Source organism: Chiloscyllium plagiosum, chromosome 17 (genome assembly GCF_004010195.1).
Source record: "Chiloscyllium plagiosum isolate BGI_BamShark_2017 chromosome 17, ASM401019v2, whole genome shotgun sequence".
Taxonomy (NCBI): domain Eukaryota; kingdom Metazoa; phylum Chordata; class Chondrichthyes; order Orectolobiformes; family Hemiscylliidae; genus Chiloscyllium; species Chiloscyllium plagiosum.
The window spans coordinates 29,432,948-29,457,609 of NC_057726.1; the positions used below are offsets into that span (position 1 = coordinate 29,432,948).

At 39.5% G+C, this 24,662-nt stretch overlaps 2 protein-coding genes across 4 annotated transcripts in view; both read right to left on the reverse strand.

Annotated features, from left to right (window-relative positions):
• Positions 1-8,040, reverse strand: part of LOC122558324 (AFG3-like protein 1) — a 58,036-nt gene extending 49,996 nt beyond the window's left edge. The window contains exons 1-2 of the mRNA XM_043706768.1: positions 7,780-8,040; positions 765-855 (exon numbers count right to left, since the gene is read on the reverse strand). Coding sequence (XP_043562703.1) covers positions 765-855; positions 7,780-7,875 — 187 coding nt within the window. The 5' untranslated portion in view covers positions 7,876-8,040. The remainder of the gene's footprint in view (positions 1-764; positions 856-7,779) is intronic.
• A 6,928-nt stretch (positions 8,041-14,968) lies between these two features.
• Positions 14,969-24,662, reverse strand: part of def8 (differentially expressed in FDCP 8 homolog) — a 57,037-nt gene continuing 47,343 nt past the window's right edge. For 2 of the 3 annotated variants that reach the window (XM_043706774.1, XM_043706776.1), the window contains exons 9-12: positions 23,889-23,969; positions 23,600-23,740; positions 20,998-21,107; positions 14,969-18,546 (exon numbers count right to left, since the gene is read on the reverse strand). In XM_043706774.1, the coding sequence (XP_043562709.1) occupies positions 18,453-18,546; positions 20,998-21,107; positions 23,600-23,740; positions 23,889-23,969 (426 nt within the window). In that variant the 3' untranslated portion in view covers positions 14,969-18,452. The remainder of the gene's footprint in view (positions 18,547-20,997; positions 21,108-23,599; positions 23,741-23,888; positions 23,970-24,662) is intronic. The other variant, XM_043706775.1, reaches the window with a different exon arrangement.

Sequence of the window (24,662 nt, forward strand, 5' to 3'; positions counted from 1 at the left end):
GCTGCGTTTTTCCAGCACGATACTTTTCAACTCTGGTCTCCAGCATCTGCAGTCCTCACTTTCTCCTACAGAATCAGAGAATCTCTACAATGTGGAAGCAGGCCATTTGGCCCAATAACTCCACATAACCCTACAAAGAGCAGCCCAACCAGACTCACCCCCCCCACCCTATCCCTATAACCCTGCATTTCCCATACCTAATCCACCTAACCATATACCCCTGGCCACCACAGGTAATTCTGCTATAATACATATATTGTTAACACAAATTGGTTGTAACGCAATTGGGCGAATAGGGATCATTTTCCCTAAAACACAATTTTTTAAACAGTGTGCTGGCTATAATGTGATTACATTGCCAACATTTAAAATGTTTTTGTATTGCGCGGATTTTGCACAGCATGGGGTCACAAAGAAGAAAACTACTGTAGAATAGTAGAACTACCTGTGCGGGCAGTTTACCATGTCCAATCAACCTAACCTGCACATCTTTGGACTGTGGGAGAAAACCAGAGCAGATACGGGGAGAATGTGCAAATTCCACACAGACAGTCGCCCAAGGCTGAAATTGAACCTGTGTCCCTGTGAGGCAGCAGTGCTAACTACTGAGCCACTGTGCCGCCCCCACATAGCACATTAGATTAGACTGTAAAGCTGCCATATTTGCTCTGAAATAAAGAAACTAAATGCAGGGATTAAAAAATAACTGTTGTAAATTACCGGTTTGGCTATGGTATAAATAAAAATGGATTATTTTACATTACCTGTTGGTTCTTTCGAAGTGTGCAATCTAAAAGCCAACATATTTTCCTGGTGTCCTGAACGTCTGTCAATACATCTTCTGATATACTGGAGCTAAAGACAAAAGCAATTAAATCCAGGACTGAGATTTCTCAGCACTAACATCAAAATATGGTAGTTTTCTAACAAAGTTATTTAGTATCATAGAATCAGGCCATTTAGTATAGAAGCAGGCCATTTGACCCATTGGGTCAACACCAACCCTCCAAAGAGCATCCCATCCAGACCTACCTCACCCCTGTAACCCTGTATTTGCCATGGCTAGTCTACCTAGCCTGCGCATTCATGGACACTATGGGTGGATTAGCATTGCCAATCCACCTTACCTGCACATCTTTTCATTATGGGTAGAAAACAGAGCAGCCAGAGGAACCCACGCATAAAATGTGCAAACTCCACACATTCACCCAAGGCTAGAATCAAACCTGGGTCCCTGGCACTGTGAGGTAGCAATGTTAACCACTAGGACACTGTACTATCCCAAAACCTGCTTCAATTGAAGCAAAACTGGAAACTATTTTAGTATAAAACTATAACTTGTGACAATATTTCAGCAAACCATATTTCATTTGTACTCCATCATTAGCTTTTTGAGAGATAATGGTAAAAAATGCTCAAAGCAAAAAAAGACTTAGATAGAGCTAAAAGGATCAAAGAGTATGGGGGAAAGCAGAGACAGACTACTGAGGCAGATGATCAGACTTGATCACATTGTACGGCAGAACAAGCTTGAAACACTGAAGGGCCTATTTTCTCATATTTTCTAGTTTTATTCAAATAGAAAAAGATTCAGTTCCAGTAAAATCAACCACAATTCATAGCAACTTGTATCTAATAAGCTTCAGTCTTACAGAAAATATCCTGTACCCAAATGCAGATTGGGTCTGAAAAATAAATCAAGAATTTGCATTTATATAAGTACCCAGTATGATTGCTGGATGACACAAACAACTTTACAGCCATCAATATGGCAAAGTCACCATTGCAAGGTGCAAAATACAGCAGCTAATTTGTACACGACAAATTTTAATTGTCAGCAAAGTCATAGCAATGTGTTTCTGGGTTTTTTTTTACCATGGTTAACCCACCTAATCTGTACATCTATGGACACTAATCCACCTAAACTGTACAAGTGAAATGTGGGAGAAAATCTGAACACCTCAAGGAAATGCATGCAGACAAGGGGAGAAAATGCAAACTCCACACAGACAGTTACCCAAGGCTGGAATTAAACCAAGACCCTGGCACTGTAAGGCAGCAGTGCTAGCCACTGTAAGGCAGCAGTGCTAGCCACTGTGCTTTCTAGAACGTTACCTAAATCCCTGGATTAACAGTCCATTGATAATGAATTTCACAAACTGTTAAGACTTAAAGCACTTTTTCCAGTATAATCATAGCTAATAGGCAAGTTTAAAATGATCTGTTGAAATTTTCATTGTCATCCTCTAAGTCCCCTTCAGTTCGTAATACCCAGGAACTTATCTCCACTTCTTTCGTCTGTTCCCATCAAACTGCTGACCACGCTTTCCTGATTCCCACATTAGCTGTTATTGAGCATGGTACCCTCTCATAAGGCACTGTCCCCTACTCTTCAAATTTACTGTAACTAGTACCCTCGCTAAAACAACAACTCTGTCCTGGCAATCTACTACGATATAAAAGTTCTTTATTAAGATGTCAATGTCCACTTTGCCAAAACTATTTCTGATACCCTTCAATCAGGTTCCCACCTCAAACACATGGTAAACTATCTCTTCTTATTTTTGGTCTTTCTACAGATTGACATGATTGCCATACCACTGTCCTCCAACTGAGCTCAACCAGTTTCACTATCCATCTAATGATATTCCCCCTTGTTGGGGAGACTAGGACTACAGAGCACTGTAGTTTAAAAACAAGAGGTCTCCAATTTATGATAGAGATATGGAAATTCCTTTTCCTCAGAGGGCCATCATTCTGTGCAACACAGTGGAGGAAGGCTCGTTGAATATCTTTAAGACGGAGTTGGATGGACTCTTGACAAGGGAGGGAAGAGGGTAGAGGGGAAATTGAAGCTGAAGCCAAAGATCAGATCAGTCATGAACTTATCAAATGGCAGAGCAGGCTTGAGATGCCAAATGGTCTACTCCAGTTCCTAAATCATATGCTCACTTCTGTATAAGATCACATGCAACTGGCTTATCATATTCCCAAAATCACTGCCTCCGCACTGTCCAAATTAATTATCCTTGCACCCTTTCTATCACATACCTGTGTTGTCCCTTAATAAGTCCTGACTGCTTCTGATTTGTCATGCTGCTTTGTCTGAGATTCAGTAGTCCAACTAGATTTCCAGAAGACTACAGCCACTGTATTTAGGCACCATCTCAAATGTTTACCTTGCCACTATCTGAGGCAACATTAAACTACACAGACCGCTGTCATTTCATTTGATGTTGAGCGGAGCCTTCAAGTCACTGAACTCTCCATTGTTGGGGTCACTGCTTCTTGATCTGTCACAATGCCCTACTCTACCTCCTTTATTATCAATGCCTTTATTAATTGTAGGTTGTTCCACTGTTCTCTGGTTCAGCCTTTCATCTTTTCCCATCGGTAAACTTGAAATTCATCCAAAATCTTACAAACTCTTGCCAAATCCTTCTCCACTTATCAGTACTGGAGTAGGCCATTTGGCCCCGAAGTCTCTCCAGTGGATTGCAGTCCAGCAAAACCTCGACCTTAAAACAATCTTCCTTGATTGCTAATCTCACCTTGGTCCTATTCCTGTAATTTTTCCTATTCCAGAAACTTATGTCTGCATTCCATTCCTCTAATTCTGGTCTCTAGCTCAGCCCAGATTTTAATTCTGTGTCATTGGTAGCCACGATCGTAGCTGCCACAACCCAAATTCCAACTTCTGGAATTTCCTTCCTAAATCTCTTCATTTCTCTACCTTTCTTTCTCCCTTAATACCGACCTTTGACCAAGGTTTAGGTTCCTAGATTCATTCAGTGCAGAAAAGGCCCTTCAGCCCATCAAACTACTCCAACAGCACACTAATCCATATTCCCTGCACTTGTCCCATATCCTTGAATACTGTAATAGTTGAAGAGTTCATTCAATTTTTTTTAAATGTTTCTGGCCTCCACTACCTTCCCAGGCAGTGCACTTTCAGTTTCTCATCACCCTGAGTGAAAAAAGGTTTTCACAAATCCCCTCTGAATCTCCTGCGCCTTACCCTAAAACTATGCCCTCTCGTGATTAATCCCTCAACCAAGGGCAACAGCTGCTCTCTATTCACCCATTGCGTAAGCGTCAACCTTTTACACCTCAACCATGTCCTCCTGACTTCTCTGCTTCACAGAAAACAATCCAAGTCTTTCTAGTCTCTCGATATAAGTTAATTTCTCCATCTCAGGCAGCATCCTGGTGAACCTCCCCGTGTCCCCTCTAGTGCTATCACATCTTTTCTGTAGTGAGGTGACTAGAACTGCATACAGTACTCCAGCTGTGCTTAGCCAATGCTCTGTACAATTCTAACATTAATTCTTATACTCTATGCCATGACGGATGAAAGTGCCCCATATGCGCTCTTAACCATACTATTCACATGCTCTGCTGACTTCAGGGATCTGTGAACAATTACCCCTAGATCCGTCTGTTCCTCTAAGCTACCAAGTGTCCTGTCATTCATTAAATACACCCTCATCTGGTTTCTTCTTCCAAAATAGATCACCTTGCATATTCCAGGGTTAAATACCATCTGCCTCTGGTCTGCCCATCTACCAACCCACCTCGATCTTCCTGTAACCTACAACCATCTTCTTTGCTATTAACCACTCTACAAATCTTGGCATCATCAGCAAATTTGCTTAACATTCATCCACATTTTCATCATTAATGTATATAACAAACAATAATGATCCTGATATCGATTCTGGAGGTATACTGCTGGACACCAGTGTCCAGTCAAACAACTTTCTAACACTCGCCTGTGTATCCTATTACCAAGTCAGTTTCCAACTTGCCAAGATTCCCTCAATTCCGTGTACTTTCTCAATCAGTCTCCCACATGGGACCTTGTCAAAAGCTTTGCTAAAGCCATATAAACTATATCAACTGAACTTCCCTCATCCACATAGCTGACCACATTTTCAAAAAATTTTAACAAATTTGTTAGACATGACCTCCCTCCGACAAAGCCATTCTGATGATGCCTAATTAACCCACACCTTTCCAAGTGGGTTTACTTTGCTCCTTCAAGGTTTTCTCCAATAGCTTCCCTACCACTGATGAGTCTGCAATTTCCTGGTTCATCTCTACCCCCTTCTTATAAGTTGGAATCATATGAGCCATCCTCTAGTCCTATGACCAGAGAGGAATTAAAGATTTATATAAGCGCCTCTGCAATTTCCTGCCTCGCCTCCCACAGCAGCCTGAAATGCAATACATATGTTTTTAAGCCTAATAGAGCCTCCAATACCTCCCAATTTCCTATGTCAAACTGTTCAAATTCGCCACAGTCCCCTTTTCTGAATTCCATACCTACATTCTCCTTTTCCATAACGAAGACTGACGAGAAGCCTTCATTCAACATGCTTCTAATATCCTGTAGCTTCACACACTGGCTGCCTCCTTGGACCCTAATAGCCCCTACACTTTCCCTCATTAACCTCTACCCTTTTATGCATTTATAAAATACCTTAGGATTCTCCCTAACCTGTTTGTAAGTCCTTTTTCTCACCACCTTTTTGCTCTTCTAACTACTTATTTAAATTCCCTCCTGAACTTCCTGTATTCCTCTAGGACCGCAGCTGAATTGCCACCTTTAGACTTGCTAAAAGCCCTATTCGTCTTACTCACTCAGTCCTGAATTGTCTTAGACATCTAGGATTCTCAACTTATTGCTCCTACATTTCCCTCTAAAGGGTAGATATTGTACCCAAACGATGGTCAAGATGGGAGCAGAGTAGGACATTCCTGCCAGAACTCCTCTGCTCTGCCTGTTCCTTTCCCTCTCTTTTTTTCTTCTTCTCTCCCGAGCACTGGAGGAAATGCTGGCACAGCAGAAAGCACCAGCAAGTTCCCGGAGCAGCGAGCCCTGGAGTACTGCGAGCTGCAAGCTCTGGAACAGCATATGGGCTGCAAGCCCCAGAGCAATGTGGACGAAGCAGCCCCGGAGCATCGGCAAGTCTTGGCACTTACCTTGGAAAAGCAGAGTGTCAGTACAAAGTGGGCTGGGGCTTGGAGTAAGACGGGGATGGCTGTTGGACTCGGGTCTGGCACGGGTGGTCAGACCACGTGCAGTGCCCCTGGGCTGAGCTACTACACTGTAATGTATATTTGAAATTTTTTATCTTACTGTCAATCCTTTAAGGTTGTTCTATATTATTTTTAAAAGTCTGTAAGTAATGCAACTACTTTTATTACTCTGCTGGATCCAAGAATTGTACCTAGATACTTGTACCTAAAATGTCACCATTACGTGGCAGGCATTGTAAATGTTTTTTACTGTACTCCTACAATGATGTACATGTAACCATAAAAAAAAATGTATTGTATTGTGAGATACTCTCCCCAACTCCTTTTTGAATGGCCCAATTGCTCCACTGTAGGCTTACCGGCAATGAGGTATTCCCAATCTACTGTGGCCAGATCCTACTTTATTTTAATAAAATCTGCCTTCCACTAATTCAAAGCAATCTTTTGCATGCCATCCTCATCCTTGTCCAGAACAAATTTGAACCATTCCATGCCGTGGTCATTATCACTAAAATCAGAGAATCCCTACAGCACTTAAGCAGGCCATTCGGCCCATCAAGCCTGAACCGACTCTCCAAAGACAATCCCACCCAAATTCACATCCCCAACACCCTGCATTTATCATAGCTCACCCACTTTACCTACACATCTCTCAACTGTCTGGGGCAATTTAGCACAATCCACCTGACCTGCACATCTTTCAGCTGTGGGAGGAACTGGAGTGCTCGTAAGAAACCCACGCAGACTTGGGCAGAATGTGCAAACTGCACAGACACCCAAGAATGGAACCTAACATGGATCCCTGGAGCTGTGAGGCAGCAGCACTAACTACTGATGCACCATTCCACCAAAACTGCCCCACTGCCACATCAAACACTTGCCAAGCTCTTTTTCTCCAGAACAAGATCCAGCACTGCACCATCCCTTGTTGAGCAGATGTACTGATACAAAAGATACTCCCCTAGATACACTTAAAGAAACCTCCTCCCTCTAAACCCTTAACACTATGACTATTGCAATTTATGTCAGGCAATTTGAAATCCCTCTGTAAGATGACCTGATTCTTACTCTTACACACGTCTGTTAACCCTCATTCCACCTCCCTATCAGGGCAATCAACTGCCTGTATTTTAACTCTATTTCTGACACACTTCAATCAAGTTTCCACCTGTACCATGTGGAAAACTGTCTCGCCTCCCTTTTGTTTTGTCCTTTCTGGAGATTTCAACATGATTGACACCGACTCCAACGCCTCCCCTTCTGATGCAACTGTGCTCACCCAGTTCCACTATCCATCCGGTGGGTGCTCCCCCTTGTTAGAAAGACTAGGTCTCCGGTGCACTGTGTGCCTTTATGGACACCTTTTGTTCTGTATTTCCAAAATAGTTCGTGGAATACTCAGCCTGAGTCTCAGTGAAACAGTTTTAGGGGAGTCAAGTCTAAGAGTCACCAGCATGTGGCGCATTAACCATCTGCAATAACTCTAAAATAAATCTTTTACGTCTAATTTTCCTCTGCTTTAAATCATCCCGCACCTCCTGAAATTGATCAGCAGCAAACCCCCAGCCGGTGCCAAGGTCAATGTGCGCCTTACTTTACTTTTTTATAAAAGTTGGGGTGACCCCTGCTCCCTTGTGATATAACGGTTTAAATGATTCGATTGAAGCGCCTTTGGGACACAAATTCAGCCGGTGACAGACTCGGAGAGCACACCCCGCCAGGTCTCCCACATCTCACCCGGTAGCAGGAGGCACGTTGAGCCGGCCACAGAGCCCGGGCCAGGCCCAAGAGCCGCTGGCAGCCGCTCAACTGCAGCCTGAGGGCGAGCGCCATGGCCTGGGCCCCGTCTCTCAGCTTTAATACAGTACACGGCCAGGAGGAGGCACCCTCTCCTCTTTATCCTCCCTTCTGCGAAGTTTCTCTCTTCGACATCGGAAGTCACAATAACATCGGCATCATCCAATAAAGGTCCCACCTCCCTTGTCCCGCCAACCTCTCGGTTCGGGTGGAACAACGTGCTCCTGCCACTGTGTTCCGGCTCATTTACTGAGCTTAGGAGTAAATGAACTATTGAAGAACAAAAACAAGGTGGTTGACAAAGCAAGCTGTATCCTAGGCTTTACTGATAAGGGCACAGCATACACGTTAAATTTGAGTAAAACACTTCAGTTAGTCATAAGTATTTGTTTCAGGGAAGACACGAATGCGTTAGAAACATTGCAGGAAATATTCACAACAAAATAGTTCCAGCGATGAGGAATTTATTTTAACAAGTTGGTTTGGAAATGTCAGGACGGATCTTTGTGGAGAGGTATTCAAAATCAAGAGAGGTCTGGACCGAGTAGATTAGAAAAAACTGTCATCCATTTGTAATACTGCGTTTAAACTAAATAGGGGGGAGGGGATAAACTGGAAGTTTAAGAAGGAAATTGAAGGGAAAGTTAGAACAAGGGAAGTCAAGAAAGACAACGGTATCAATGAAGCAGAAAACTCAAAAAGGGATCATGCCGTAAGGTTGAGTAAAATAGGGGTTGATAGGAAGGGTGAGGGCAGTAACAAATTAAAAATACTATATATGAATGCACGAAGTATTAGAAATAAGATGGATGAGCTTGAGGCTCTTTTAGAAATTGGCAGATACGATATTGTGGGGATAGCTGAGATGTGGCTTCAAGTGGACAGGGGCTGGGAAATAAATATTCAATTCTACACGTGCTATTGTAAGGACAGACTGATGGGCAGAGGGGGTGGGGTGGCCCTGTTGGTAAGGGATGATATTCAGTTCCTTGCGCGGGGGACCTAGAATCAGGGGATGTAGAGTCAGTATGGATACAGCTGAAAAATTCTAAGGGTAAAAAGACCCTCTTGGGAGTTATCTACAGGCCCCCAAACAGTAGTCTAGATGTTGGATGTAAGTTGAATAAGGAGCTGAAATTGGCCTGTCGCAACGATGTTACTATAGTTGTTATGGGGGATTTCAACATGCAGGTAGACTGGGAGAATTAGGAAGGTATTGGACCTAAAGAAAGAGACTTTGTGGAGTGCCTCTGAGATGGATTCTTAGAACAGCTGGTGCTGGAGCCTACCAGGGAGAAGGCAATTCTGGATCTGGTATTGTGCAACGAACCAGAATTGATCAGGGACCTCGAAGTGAAGGAGCCATTAGGGAGGAGCTGGCCAAAGTTCAATGGTGCAATACCTTAGCAGGGATGACAGTGGAGGAATAATGGCAGATATTTCTGAGTATAATGCAGAAGCTGCAGGATCAGTTCATTCCAAAAAGGAAGAAAGATCCTATGAGGAGGCTGGGGTGGCCGTGGCTGACGAGGGAAGTTAAGAAACATATAAAATCAAAAGAGAAAAAGTATAACATAGCAAAGATGAGTGGGAAAACGGAGGACTGGGAAGCTTTTAAAGAACAACAGAGGATTACTAAGAAGGAAATACACAGAGAAAACATGAAATAAGAAGGTAGACTGGCCAAAAATATAAAAGGAGGATAGTAAGAGCTTTTTTAGGTATGTGAAAGGGAAAAAAATGGTTAAGATTAAAATTGGGCCCTTGAAGACAGAAACAGGGGAATATATTACGGAGAACAAAGAAATGGCAGAAGAGTTGAATTGGTACTTCAGATCTGTGTTCACTGGGGAAGACACAATCTCCCAGAGATAACAGTGGCTGAAGAACCTGAACTGAAGGGAATTTATATTTGCCAGGAATTGGTGTTGGAGAGACTGCTAGGTCTAAAGGCTGATACGTCCCCGGGGCCTGATGGTCTACATCCCAAGGTACTGAAGGAGGTGGCTCTAGAAATCGTGGATGCGTTGGTGATTACTTTCCAGAGTTCGATAGATTCGGAATCAGTTCCTGCGGATTGGAGGGTGGCTAATGTTGTACCACTTTTTAAGAAAGGAGCAAGAAAGAAAGCAGGAAATTATAGACCAATTAGTCTGACCTCAGTGGTGGGAAAGATACTGGAATCAATTATAAAGGATGAAATTGCAACACATCTCGGTAGCAGTAACAGGATAGGTCAGAGTCAGCATGGATTTATGAAGGTGAAATCATGCTTGACTAATCTTCAGGAATTTTTTGAGGATGTAACTCTGAAGATGGACAAGGGAGATCCAGTGGATGTAGTGTACCTGGACTTTCAGAAAGCCTTTGATAAAGTCCCACATAGGAGGTTATTGAGCAAAATTAGGGCACATGGTATTGGGGACATGGTATTGACTTGGATTGAATATTGGTTGCCTGACAGGAAACAAAGTAGTGATAAACGGCTCCCTTTTGGAATGGTAGGCAGTGACCAGTGGGGTACCGCAGGGATCAGTGCTGGGACCGCAGCTTTTTACAATATATATTAATGATATAGAAGATGGTATTAATAGTAACATTAGCAAATTTGCTGATGATACAAAGCTGGGTGGCAGGGTGAAATGTGAGGAGGATGTTAGTAGATTACAGGGTGACCTGGACAAGTTAAGTGAGTGGACAGATGCATGGCAGATGCAGTTTAATGTGGATAAATGTATGGTTATCCACTTTGGTGGCAAGAACAGGAAGGCAGATTACTATCTAAATGGAATCAATTTAGGTAAAGGGGCAGTACAAAGAGATCTGGGTGTTCTTGTACACCAGTCAATGAAGGCAAGCATGCAGGTACAGCAGGCAGTGAAGAAAGCTAATAGCATGCTGGCCTTCATAACAAGAGGGATTGAGTATAGAAGCAAAGAGTTGCCCTCATCCACCGTCCGGACACGCCTTGGAAAAAGAAAAAAAAAAGAAAAAAAAAATAACCAGGAGATTCACACAGCATCACACTTTGATGTGAAGGGCAGTGTTTGTCACTGGCCACCCGGGTGTTTTCCTATCTAAAAAAAGAGAAAAAATAAACAGGAGTACCTCAATGTGTCTCACACCTGCACACACACACCATGGGTGCTGGGGATAAAATAAGCACTACCGCACTTAGGTGGTAGTGTGGGGGTTAAAAGAAAAAAAAAACCAGAAGATTTTGATTTAATCCCTGCCCTCCCCTTCACTGTCTGCTCAAAAAAGAAAAAAATATATAGACAGGAGTGTTGGAGTGCATTATTTCCCCCTCCAACTTTAAAAAAAAAGAAAAAAAAAAAATAGAAGCAAAGAGTTCTTTTGCAGCTGTACAGGGCCTTGTGAGACCGCACCTGGAATATTGTGTGCAGTTCTGGTCTCCAAATTTAAGGAAAGACATTCTGGCTATTGAGGGAGTGCTGCGTAGGTTCACAAGGTTAATTCCTGGAATGGCGGGATTACCTTACACTGAAAGACTGGAGCGACTGGGCTTGTATACCCTTGAGTTTAGAAGACTGAGAGGGGATCTGATTGAGACGTATAAAATTATTAAAGGATTGGATACTCTGGAGGCAGGAAACAGGTTTCCGCTGATGGGCGAGTCTCGAACCAGAGGACACAGCTTAAAAATAAAGGGGTAGGCCATTTAGGACAGAGATGAGGAGAAACTTCTTCACCCAGAGAATGGTGGCTGTGTGGGATGCTCTGCCCCAGAAGGCAGTGGAGGCCCAGTCTCTAGATTATTTTAAGAAAGAGTTGGATAGAGCTCTCAAGGATAGTGGAATCAAGGGTTATGGAGATAAGCCAGGAACAGGATACTGATTGAGGATGATCAGCCATGATCATAATGAATGGTGGTGCAAGCTCGAAGGGCAGAATGGCCTACTCCTGCACCTATTGTCTATGGTCTATTGCACCAAAAAGGACTGAAACTAGAGAGATTGCCTACCCTTTAGCCATGATGTATTTGTCAGATGCCTACTATCTTAAAAAACTTGTTGAAGTGATTCATTTGCTATCTAATACTCTATTAAGTTTATTTCAGTGTAGTTACAAGGAAGCTTTAATAATGGTCTAGCATTTTTGCCTTTGATTTACTTGGGACAATCTTTTATTGCAACTAAGTCACATTCAATATTACACACTCACCCAACCTGTGAGAAATTGCTGATTGTAAAAAAGACTTAACAACGAAGGCAATGGAAGTTGAAAAAAAGATTGATAAATTATGTTCTACATTTTCAATTGTTAAATTTGTACCTATATTGTTGTTGTAAAAGAGTATTTGACTCTCTACATAGCATCTCAGTGTCAAATATTTAAATAAAAGTGCTTCTTTCCATTTACAAATCAGTTTCTAAATCAATCTTTTGATATTGGAGCTTGGATAAATTTTCCAAATAACCTAAATGTAGAACAGGGCTTAGATGCTTATATCTTTCCATCACCAAAACCACCTATTTCCACTACAAACTCACCTTCCTCATCAGTGCGGTCATCTTACCTGTTGTGAAAACCTTCATCAGTGTTTGTGACCGAGAGACTCGGGAGTGATGGGCTGCTGATATTATTGCTGTACTATTAATCCAGAAATGTAGATACAGTTGAGGATTTGAGCTCAAATCCCGTAATAACATGATAGAATTTGAATTCAAAATGAAAAAAAAATCTGGAATTAGATCCAGGTAATTATACAATCATTGACAATTATTGGGGAAAAACGATAGGATACACTAGTGCCCTTTCAGGAAGGAAATCTGACATCCTTGCTTGGTCTGGCTTATATGTAATTCCAGACCCACATCAATATCGTTGACTCTTAACTGCCCTCTGTGGGCAAACTTTGATTCCGTTAAGTGGATAATACTGTTGTTACCACTAAACAAAACAAATTAGAGGAAACCTTCAAGTCCATCAATAATACCCTTACTGAGATAAAATTCACGACGACGACGACAACAACAGAATGAACTGCCAATGGGGAACTTCAAACCAGCATCTACGGGAAAACACATACTGACCAAATACTGAGCTATAGCAGCAATCATCCCAACACCCATAAACAAAGCTGCATTAGAACATTATTTCAATGAGCTACCACACACTACAACACTGAGGAATCACGCAGAGTCGTGGAAAATGACCTGTACAGTGTATTCAAAAAGAATGGGTACATTCTCAGCAACAAACCTAATAAGCAGACAAAACACGTCCGGAACCCTTAGTCAGTCTCCCCTACAAAGACATCTCGGAAATGATTGCGACCTCTTGGCATCACGGTAGCCCGCAAACTCACCAACACACAAACAGCAGCTAATGAACTTGAAAGACCCTATGCAGACAAGCAAAACTGATGCCATTTACAAAATACCTTGCAAGCCACCAGGATACATGAACATCAACTAGCTACAAAACAAAAAAACATAACCCACTCTCACTTATATCCTTAATCACAGATGAGGAAGGACACCACTTCAACTGGGACAACACATCCATCCTAGGACGAGCCAAACAGAGACACGCACGAGAATTCCTAGAAGCATGGCATTCCAACTGGAATGCTATCAACAAACACATTGACTTGGATCCAATTTAGGAGGAGAAAGTGAGGTCTGCAGATGCTGGAGATCAAAGTTGAAACTTTATTGCTGGAACAGCACAGCAGGTCAGGCAGCATCCAGGGAACAGGAGATTCGACGTTTCGGGCACAGGCCCTTCTTCAGGAATCAATTTACCACCCCGAGAGAAAAAAAAAAGAGGAAACTAACCCAAGCAAACCTAAATGCATAAATAGAAAGCAGGCCATGCTACTAGTGCTTCATCTGGAGGGTCACTGATGATGTTACCTAATATGGTGAGGAAACATCTGAAAATGAACCTTCCAGCTCAGTGAGCAAACCTACATCCAGAACCTCAATCTGAACTACAAATCCTCTCAAAACTCACTACTCTGTGTGTAATTAGGAATGGGCAGTAAATGTTGGCCTAGCTAGCAGCATCCATATTTCAGTGAATGAATTAAAAAAAAACTTGACTCCCAGCTGGATTTCCATCTTACACCTGTAAACTGAAGCGTGTCCAAACCTCTGCTGCCTATACACCAACTCAAACCAAGCCAAATTAACCACAACTACTGTGCATGCTGACCAAAAACATATTGACCATGTCATAGCACCTCAGTTTTAAATTTCTCATCCTAGTTTTAAAATTTTTGTAGCCTCACTGCTATTCCTGCAACCTGAACAAATATCCTCCAGCCCTGGCCTTTTCAGCAACCCCAATTTTGCACTATCATGAATGGCTATACTTTCAGTAGCCCAGATCCAAAAGCTCTGGTCACACACACACACACACACTTTATAATCTCCTGTTAAGTGTTCATTTATTTCCTGAAATTTCTATGACATGCTAATAGATTACCCATTTCAACAAAACTACTTCTCATTCCTTGAAATCCCAAATGAATTGGACCTGGTAGGCTTATGCTCATTCAGAAGAATGACAAGTGATTGTACTGAAACAAAGATTCTGAGGGGACTGGTCAAGGTGGATTCTGAGCCACATTTCCCTTCAGGGGAGATTACAGTTGGCAAACAGTTTAAAAATTAAGAGTTTCCTATTTAAGACTGAGATGAGAATTTTTTTCTCATGGTGGGGTACAGTTAGTTGGGGCCATAATGAGATCTTATTGATGGCAGATCAGACTTAAAGAGCTGAATGGCCTCCTCCAAATTTGTGCACGTCTTTGGCCTATCAAGATGGCTATGCGAACTACAATTGCACTTGAGTAATAAAATCTAGATTCCTACTTTTAATAATACTTTAAACAAAAAACGTCAAAGCAATCAGATCTCAGGAGAATTTTGAAACTATATCCATATTAATTAGACATAGAAACATGGAATATTGGGAGGAGTAAGCTGTTTGGCAAATGGAACCATCCCATCATGCAACATGAGCATGGTCGATCCTTGACCTCAATGCCATACTTCTCTTTCCCCAAACCCTTTGGTTATACACAATCACAGCTATGCGGTGATCAAACAATTTTCACTTGGACTTGGTAATAAAGAATCAAAAGTAAGAAGTTTAATGAAGGTAATGAACAAACCCTGAAATATTTATTCCACTCATTACAAGGTATTGTCAGTTGTGTAATTACAGCACCATTGGCAGTAGATTTGAACAGGAACAGCATAAAACTGTTAACCTTAGCAGCCTCTATACAACATTTTAAAATTATTTTTATGCAAGCTAAATTACATTATCATATTTGTTTAATCTCCAGTATCTTAAAGATTTAATTAACAAATAAATCAGTGAATTTTTTAAAGGGGTAAAATGTACAGTCATACAAAATATTCAGAGCTGAAATTTTAAGCATACCAAGAAATAAACTATTTATAATATTCTATGAAAAGTATTTCCATTTTATAGGTACACTACCAATCACTTGCTTTGCAGTCAAATTTAAAACTGGTGCCTCTATGCTTTTTTATGTATATACTAAAACTAAGAAAAATGATCCAACTGGTAGAAACATGCAATTGGCTATTATGTTCTTAAAGAAAAAACGTTAATGCTTTAATAAACTTTCTTCAATTCATATATTTGAGTGTATGAATTTGAATAAAATAAAATTCAAGATGCTAGAAATCTGAAATAAAAATAGAATTAGCAGGTAAGGCAGCATCTTTGAAGAATGGAAAAAAGGTTAGCCAGAATTTCATGTCTTTGACCTTCCATCATATCTAATGTTTCAGGGCTACGACCTTTCATTGTCCAACAAAGGAGGATACATAGACCCAAAATAAAACCCTAACCTTTGGAATTTTGCACAGATGTAGCCTGACCTGCAAGGATTAATGACATTTTATGTTATAGTTCACTTCAAATATTAGGCTTTTATTCACTTTCAAAGGCTGATTATCCTGCTAACGCTTGCAAGTTTTTTGTTTTTGACCTTTTTCTACAAAGGGGTGAAGTGGAAATTCTCTACAGAGTCAGAATAGATGCCCTACATAATTATCACTGGATTGACTGATTTAATGGATACTTCTTGACTAAAAGATGTAAACATAGCAATAAAAAAAAGCCACAGACAGGCACCCCTCATTAAACTGGCTTTTATTAACGACAAGCAAAATTTGAATTTTAAAAAGACAAAAAAATTATAAGTGCATAAAATGGTAATACACAATTTCATTAGGAGAATAACGGAATAGTAATACTTAAGGATTTTAAACCCGTTTGAAAAGTGCGTAACAATGTTTAGTGCTATAAAAACCTCCACAGCAGCATGATACTTTGCATTTTTATACTACAAACATAAAAGTACCATATGATATTTAATTTTACCATTGGATCCATTGAACATAGAGTTATCAGTAGGAGAAGTGAGAGGTCTAATCATATAATTACTTCCATTTCCTTCCCTCCATCGGTGATTATCTTAAAACAAGAAAGCCACAACAGTAGGCCAGTAAAAGGATCATAGACCATAGCAATTTCTTAATGCGGAGACATGTTTTCTATTTTCATTTTGATCTTGTTTACAATGATACACAATTTATTTAGGCGGATAACTGAATAGTAATGCTTAGGGAGATTCAATAAGTTCAATAACCATTTCTCAAGTGATACGGAACCCTAGAATACTATTAACTATTCAAAAGAAAAATTCAGACAGTGTGTCAACCTCTAACACTTAATGTAATAAAAAATGTATTTTTAACCCAGTCCATATTAGATTGTCAAAATCAACATAGATGGTATCATTTATGGAACTGATTGCTAGCACATTTCAGATATTCTGAAGCCAAATTATCTCTTTTATCCCTCTTTCCAATCAAATAACCAGGATTCTTGGTTTTTGTAAAACAAAACACTGGTGGAAAATGCACAAAGGGATAAATAATTAGTGTAATTATCAAGGTCCCAGTTTGTCAGCTATTTCAAAAATTTGAGCTCTCACACTCAAAAAGCAGCCAAAGGAATACAAATGGATTAAAATTGATTTCGGAATGTTCAACTGTGGATAAATATGGTAGTTTTTCTCTAAACTAGCAAATTCCATTTGAAATTACAATATAGATTACATTAGAAAATGCAACTGGTCCACATCAAGGCATTCAGCTTAACAAAATTACCAATTTATCATTTTCAGCAGTAGTGAAATTAAAATCTAGGTACCCAATTCAGTTCAAGTTAAAATAGAAATCTACACAATTATACTTTTTTATGCCACACCCAATTATCTAATTTCTCAGTCAGACAAGCTACTAACACTGAACGACATTGTTAATGGACCAGCCCTGGATTATATGCTACTCCTATCACTTAGCACGAAATTCTTCATATTCCAGTTTAAATAACAGTATGCAAATGCCTTAAGTAGTGGTCCGGACGGGACAAAGAACAAAATGTTCCCCAACACTTTGTACCAATGTTCTGTGTGGCTTTAGTTCATAAAGTACTACTGTATACAATTGGAGTCTGCCAACTTTCAAGCTTACTTACTGTACCCCTCTATATCAGATGAGCACAGTCATCAATCGTGCAGATTTCTTAACGCAATATTGGTGTCATGACAAAAAGCAGTCTTCAACATGACAAGTGACACTTGCTTTTAGTATGCTTTCATCAATGCATTCGTACCCTACGATGCACAGGATTAATTACTTTTTAAGCCAGTGCTCATTCACTGCAAAGCTTTGTAAGCCTCCCTTTCTATAAACCAGCTGGGACATCAATTCCCTGAACCATAATTTTTCCATTTCCAAATGGAATAATTCCAATGTGTTCATTCCCCAACCCTTTCTTTCACGCAATGTAGTCTCTGATTCAAAAGAATCAGAATTGTTTGAAATGCTAACAAGCCCAGATCTATAATTATTTGCCAATTTAAACATCTGTTCTATTAACATTGAATGTAGACATAACAGAGCACAGGTTATTAAACTAATAATTTTCCCTTTATCAAGTGAGGACTGATGACAAAACAGAAAATAAAAGTGGGCAGCATTCCGAACATTTGTCTTCATCCCAAGAATGTGGTAAAGCACCATGTAAATGCCAATTTTTTTCTTCACAAGTTATCCCATAAAAATCAGAACTCTTTTTCTACAATCCCTTCAAATATGCAGTAAATGTATATTGGATGGAGATGGCATAAATAAATTACAACAAAGCTGAAATACATTCTACATAGAAACTGCTCATGAAGGAAAATTTATAAGGGAACACTACCCTTAAATTATGCCAGTCAGATTTTACAGACCGTCAAAAGATCTAAAGGACTTTTCAAAAGATACTCAGATTTTAATTTCAAAGACTGCTGCTTTGATTTCACTGGGAATCTTGCCATTTTAGCCTTTCACTAGCTTTTGTACTCAGATTTCCAACTTTAAAGGAAATTTTCCATCTTTGTTCACTTAACCCAGATCCTAATGGAATTAAACAACTCCATTGATTATTATTATCTGAAAGATAATGGTCAAACTAGTTAGCTGGCAGAAAATGAAGTAATTGGAGTCACAATATTCGCAGTTGACAATTCTTCATTTGGGCTTAGCTTCTCAGTCTGGGTGAGCTGATCCAATTTGAGACTGTCTTCTCATTGAAAGCCGCACACACCTTGGACATGTAGTGGAATTGTCATAATAACAATCTCTGCAAATAAAGACAAGAACGCATTCTACTTTAGAAACTAAATTCATTGCAAATGAAACTCCATAGAATTCTTACAGCTAACACAAGACTTCTGATCTAGGTAAAATTGCATAGGAACATAGATTATGCAAATGGGACAGAAAAGGCCAATGTGGTTATCAGGTGGTCTCATAGTTCAAAATATACTATTTGTTTTTGTCCTTCAATCGCAAAGCAGTTTGTTCTAAATGAGTCAAGCAGTTGATTCTAAATTTATCTTCTATCACTTTATATAGAATTCTTAAATGTAGGATTCAGAATTCAAATTTGCATTAAGTTATTGTTCAGTTTATCAATTTCAAAGATTCATGTATATTAGTTTAATGAAAATCTGTTATGGGCCTTCACTACTCCAGGAATAAACATTTTCAATCTCTTTATTCCATCCTCTAAGTTCAGGCCCCCATTCTTTGGCAACAGTTTAGTTATTCTGTTACACAAAAATCAGGAAGTTTCAATAGTAGAAAATCCAATACAATGCTGAAATATTGCTAATCTCAAAAATCACTACTGCATGTTGCAGTATGTTTCATTCTTCAGACTATATACTCATATAGTGTATTATCACAAACTCGCTTTCATTCATGCTTCTGAAAATACTGTAATAATAGTTGCAATTACCATGCGCTCTCCTCCTCTTTTCAACATTACCCTACTTTAAAAGCAGAATGATTTGATTATTGTAACAAATTCTCGATACAATAAACCTGCGTTTAGGTTGTTATTTTCTCGCTCTGTCCCTCACCAGTGTAGCATTCTAGGAAATAAAATGGTATGCAAAGAAAAAAAAATTAAAAGTGAAGAGAAAAATGCCATTCTTTTGAAAAGAACAGTTGCGCCCTACTGAAGTTTTAAAGATATTAAATGCATGGCATACACTGGTGCTGATGGCACCCGGAGAACAGTCTATGCATCTGTCTTTCAGCCTGCTGGCATGAGGTCAAACAGATAAAAACATACAGGGATTGAATTTTTTTTAAAAAATGAAAAGAAACTTATCTGGATAACTGAATGCTTATGATTGAAGATAACAGAATCAGTCAGATTAGAAAGTTACAATAACAGCAAAATACACCTCTAAGATAGTTATAAATTCAGAATCTTTATTCATCCATCCATCCATCCATCCATCCATCCATCCATCCATCTTAAGGATACAAAAGTTCCTTGTACAGCTTCAAACATTTCAGTATTTTTCCCTCTACTAGTCTTCTTGGGACTCCATTTCACAGCTTGATTACTTAGAATGGAGTAAAGAAGAAGTTTCTCACGTGCTTAGTTTCCCTATTACTAGTTTAGGTCATGACTTCTTGATCTAGTCAACAGTGAGATATATCTGGACTGTTAAATGTATCATTCTTGTGTAATTTTATACATTAGCACTCCAGCACTTTCTTTTCCAGCTGAAACACTCAAATTACTCAAGTTCTTTAGTCATAACTCAGACGTTTGACTAAGGATAAACTTTTTGGCAATTTTTTAAACACTTTTTTTTTCCCCAGTGCTTGAGAATCTCACTTGTCTCAGCAACCAAAACTGTAGGTACAGTCCAATCAGAATGGTATATACTTCAGCCACAATTTTCTGCATTCTACTGAAGACTAGCTTAGACATTCAATTGATTTTGATAATGATTGCTCTGCAGTATTGGACCCATTTACCATTGAGCATATCAAAGACTGACAGGACATATTGACTTCATACTTAGATATTTTAACACTATTCAAGAAGTACATGTATTATTCAAAATTGTATATCTGCAGGAAACATCTTTCTTCTCCAAAGCAAAATTCTGCTGATGCTAAATCAGCATAAAAACAAAATTGTGAAAGTATTCAGCACAGCTGTGGAGAGGAGAGTTGATGTTTTAGGTTGATAATCCTTCATGACAAGTTCTGGTGAAGAGCATCGACCTGAAATTTAATTCTTTTTCCTCCATGACAAATTTACATTTAGTTTTAGAATCCATATACTTTTATAGATCAAACAGCAATGTGCTGCTGGCTCAATTAGACTTTATTTGTTTAGCTTGAACTTGATGTTTCTGATATAAACTGCAAGCTCAGCTTTACATTTCCAAAAAGTTTCATGTCTTTTATGGAAACTTTGTTGCACAACTAATTATTTTGTTTTAGTTGTTTTCTCTTTTCTAGAAATGGTAGCAGCCTTTAATCAATTCATGAGTTAGCAATGTTAGCAGATAGTTGAAATATACTTCTCTCACTTCAGTGTGAAATGAATAACCACCCTTTGCATCTACAAACTAATGTGAATTGCTTAATGCCTAAATTGAAATTCGCTCATTTGTCACAGGTCAAGCTTCAAGTTTGTAGGTGTCGATTCCAAACTTTCAACGTAATTGGGCCTGAACATTAACTAAATGTTTGCTTCCTTTAAGAGGTTTGTACTAACCTATGGAATACAGCAGAACAATCCTGGCAGACTGATGTGTGGCTGTCGAATGGAAAGAGCACATCACCCTCTTTGCATAACTCACAGACGAAACCTTTAGCCTGACATCGCTATAAAACAAGACACATAATTAAAGATGGATTATAATTCCACCATTCCATACCTTGCACCAATTCATAATTTTAAAATGCAGTTTAATATAATCATTAGAATAAAGAATCTGCAGTGTTATTGCAACATTTTATTTTATATGTTTGATGCCTTTGAGAAGAGGTTTGAAAGTGTTCATCTGCAGATACAACATGGAATGCTATAGTAAAACATGCTAAACAATTATTGACAATAAAAACAATTACATTAGAAAATGACAACTAAAAAGGAGAAATTAAGAATTATAGTTGCAAACATTAATATTAATCATTTGATGCAGAAAACATTTAAATTAACTAGTGCATAACAACTGGTCTAACTACGGGGCTGTCAGTCAGTTTTAAATATGCTGATTTTGGCTAATCAGAAAATACTTTGGGAGCAAGGACATCAGTACTGAGTCTGATCTTGTACCACTGCCAATGTTTATAGGCACATTACTTGAGCAGGGCAAGCTGGATGATAATCAAGAGTGGGATTCACACCATTGCAGCAGACTCAAAACTACCCCAGTTTAAAACAGCAATTAACGTTATCCCAGTCACAGATCAACCAGGGACATATGTGGTTCACATAATTCCAACTTTGACTGCCCTATCCCAAGTGATTTTTGTTTGGCATTTGTTCATGGCTTATGACCAGAGCTGGTAAGGCCAGCATTTGTTGCCCATCTATGTAACTGTGGATTCCTGGGAGTCACTCATATTTCTGAGGGTTTGAAATCACATTCAGGCCAGTCCAGGAAAGGATGGTAAATTGACTTTTCTGGTGGACAGATTTTTAATTATTATATTGTTTTATCTTTGATTTCTGCCTGCAGAAACTGCAACAAGACGACCTGCTAATGAAACCTTATGTCATCACATGTAAGGAGGCAATGGAGGCAAGGCTGCTATTACAGGAAATTTGGTAGTTTCATGATTACCATTACTGAGACTGACATTTTTATTGGTTTGAATTAAAATTTCATCAGTTGCTGTGGTAGGGTCAATGCAGCATTCAACCAGTCCTTAGGTTAAAGTGCAGTAACATCATCGTCATGGCTTCGCTCTAGAGTCATAAAGTCACACAGCATGGAAACAGACCTTTTGGTCCAACTTGTCCACGCCAACCAGTATCCCAATCTGACCTCATCCCATTTGCCAGCATTTGGCCCATATCCTTCTAAACCCTTTCTATTTATATCTATCCATATGCCTTTTATATGTTGTTATTGTACCAGCCTCCACCACTTCCTCTGGCAGCTCGTTTTAGACACGTTTTCTCCTCGGCATGGAGAGAAGTTACCCCTTCATCCTTTTTAAAATTATCCCCTCTCATCTTAAATCAATGCCCTTTAATTTTGTACTCACCCCACCCTAGGAAAAACACCTCCGTTATTCAATCTATCCATAGGGAGCAAACAGACTTCATTGATTAAAATGTAAAAATTAAACCAGCAGGGTAACTTATAATTGGTATGGCTGGTACTGGAAAGCTTTGTCCAGAGATGTTGCGCCGACAGACAGTGTGAACCCGACGGCAAGAAATAGTGCCAGAGCGTGGTGACTTTGACATTGGTGGGCCCAGCACATGTCTTGAAGTGGAGGAATTGGCATCAGCAGTAGTTCTGATGTCAACGCTGGTTCAAAGGGTTACACTCTTGCCTTTGTTCAGGAAGATTGTGTATTCTGACACTTCAATAGATTCCAAAATGGCAGTGGCAACAGCGAGGTTGGCCCAGCAGTGCGTGATGGCACTGGACCATGGTGACTTTGACTGGAGCGCAGTAGGTCCAGCTCCCATGGCAGCAAAACACAAGGCTCAAGGTGGCTTTAGTGGCAGTCATGGCACCATGCCATTGGTGAACCTGGTTCAGGACTCTTAGCAGTGGTGAAGATGATCTAGACATTTTGTTTCTGTTTCTTTAATTTCAGCTCTTGCTTTTAATTCTAACTATTGTATTCTAAGATGGCACCAGGGAGAGAAGACTCTATACACTTTTCATTGTACTCCTGTACTCAGGTACATGTGACAAAGAAATCTAATCTAAAAACCTGAATATTTCCAACCCTTCCCATGTATGTGCATAATTGGTAAAACATTAATATTTCACGGTTCTATTAAAGTATAACACACAAGGTTGAAGATTTCAGAAAATTACTCCAGCAATATGATTGACACAAGGAATAGTTGGTAGAAAACTACAGACAGCAACAGCTTGTTTGGATTTAGCAATTTCTCTTTCTGAAAATGATGATACAGAAAGTACATCACATTAAAAACCAATACCATAATTCTCTTTAAAAAGAAACATAAAATTCTTTAATGTTGCATCAGTCTTCAAAAAGTGGACAGTTTTTAGTTGCAGGAAGGGGAAAAGGATTGAAGACTGTTTTATGCAACTCAAACCTCCCTCTTTTTGAGGACTGATGTAACCGCGAAGAGTTCAATGGTAAAAGTCTGATGATACCTCACAGTCCAGTTTAATATGTTTTGCAAAGATGGTGTGGATTTCAGTTAAAGTGCAGCTCAGACGGCCAGTGGCAATGTCAATTAAATCCTGTAAAGAATACATTTCATCGTTTTCCACAAAATGCTGTCGATCCTGCAACTGCAAGTGCACATATTTAGACATACACTGAAAATGTGTTCCAAAATAGTAATTTGGAGCAAATTACTATTAGCTCTGCTATTTGAATCAATATTATACCATTTGATATCAATTGCAGACATTGCTCTAAATGGCAGAACAATCTAACCTGTAATAGCAGCCTTGCCTCCATTGCCTCCTTACACGTGATGAAATAGGGTTTCATCAGCAGAATGTCTTGTCGGAGTTTCTGCAGGCAGAAATCAAAGATAAAACATTACAATAATTAAACTTTTTTTTTTAAAACATGCTTCTTCAGGACCACTCCTTCAGGATCAGGTCACAGTTATTTTGACTGAGATTCAATAATAATTGCATGACAGAAGCAGAGGGGATCTGACCTAGTGAGAACTTGAACATTTTACCAAGAAAAACCTTTACTCGGTTCAACATTTCAGTGTGCTCCCAAAATAACCTGCCAAATGTCCAGGCAGAACATGCAAACAGGTAAATTCTTGATCTTTCCAACCCCAAGGGAAAGAGAGAGCAGTGCTGCTTTATGATTTGGTTGGTCATGTATTCTGGATTAGAAGAAATCTCACCAGCACAGATTCTGCAGTTACTCTGGAAGTTTTAAGGAAGCACGATTAATCTTTAAAATTTATGGTAAGTCTTTAAAGGACAGCATTGAAACACAAGGGGCAAACATTCAACTATGAGTAAATTTAGATCATTCTGTTTCATGTGGCCTTGGCCAAAATAACAGAATTATCCAAGTGCAGATGGAGGTCAAATTCAATCCAGGCTGCGTGTGCCGACTCTTTGGGAAAGCTATCCCATTTTTCTGCTCATTTCCGTACCCTTATCAATTTTTCCATTTCAGTATTTGTCTACTTTCCTTTTGAGTATTATTGTTGAAACTGTTTTCACGATCTTTCAGTTA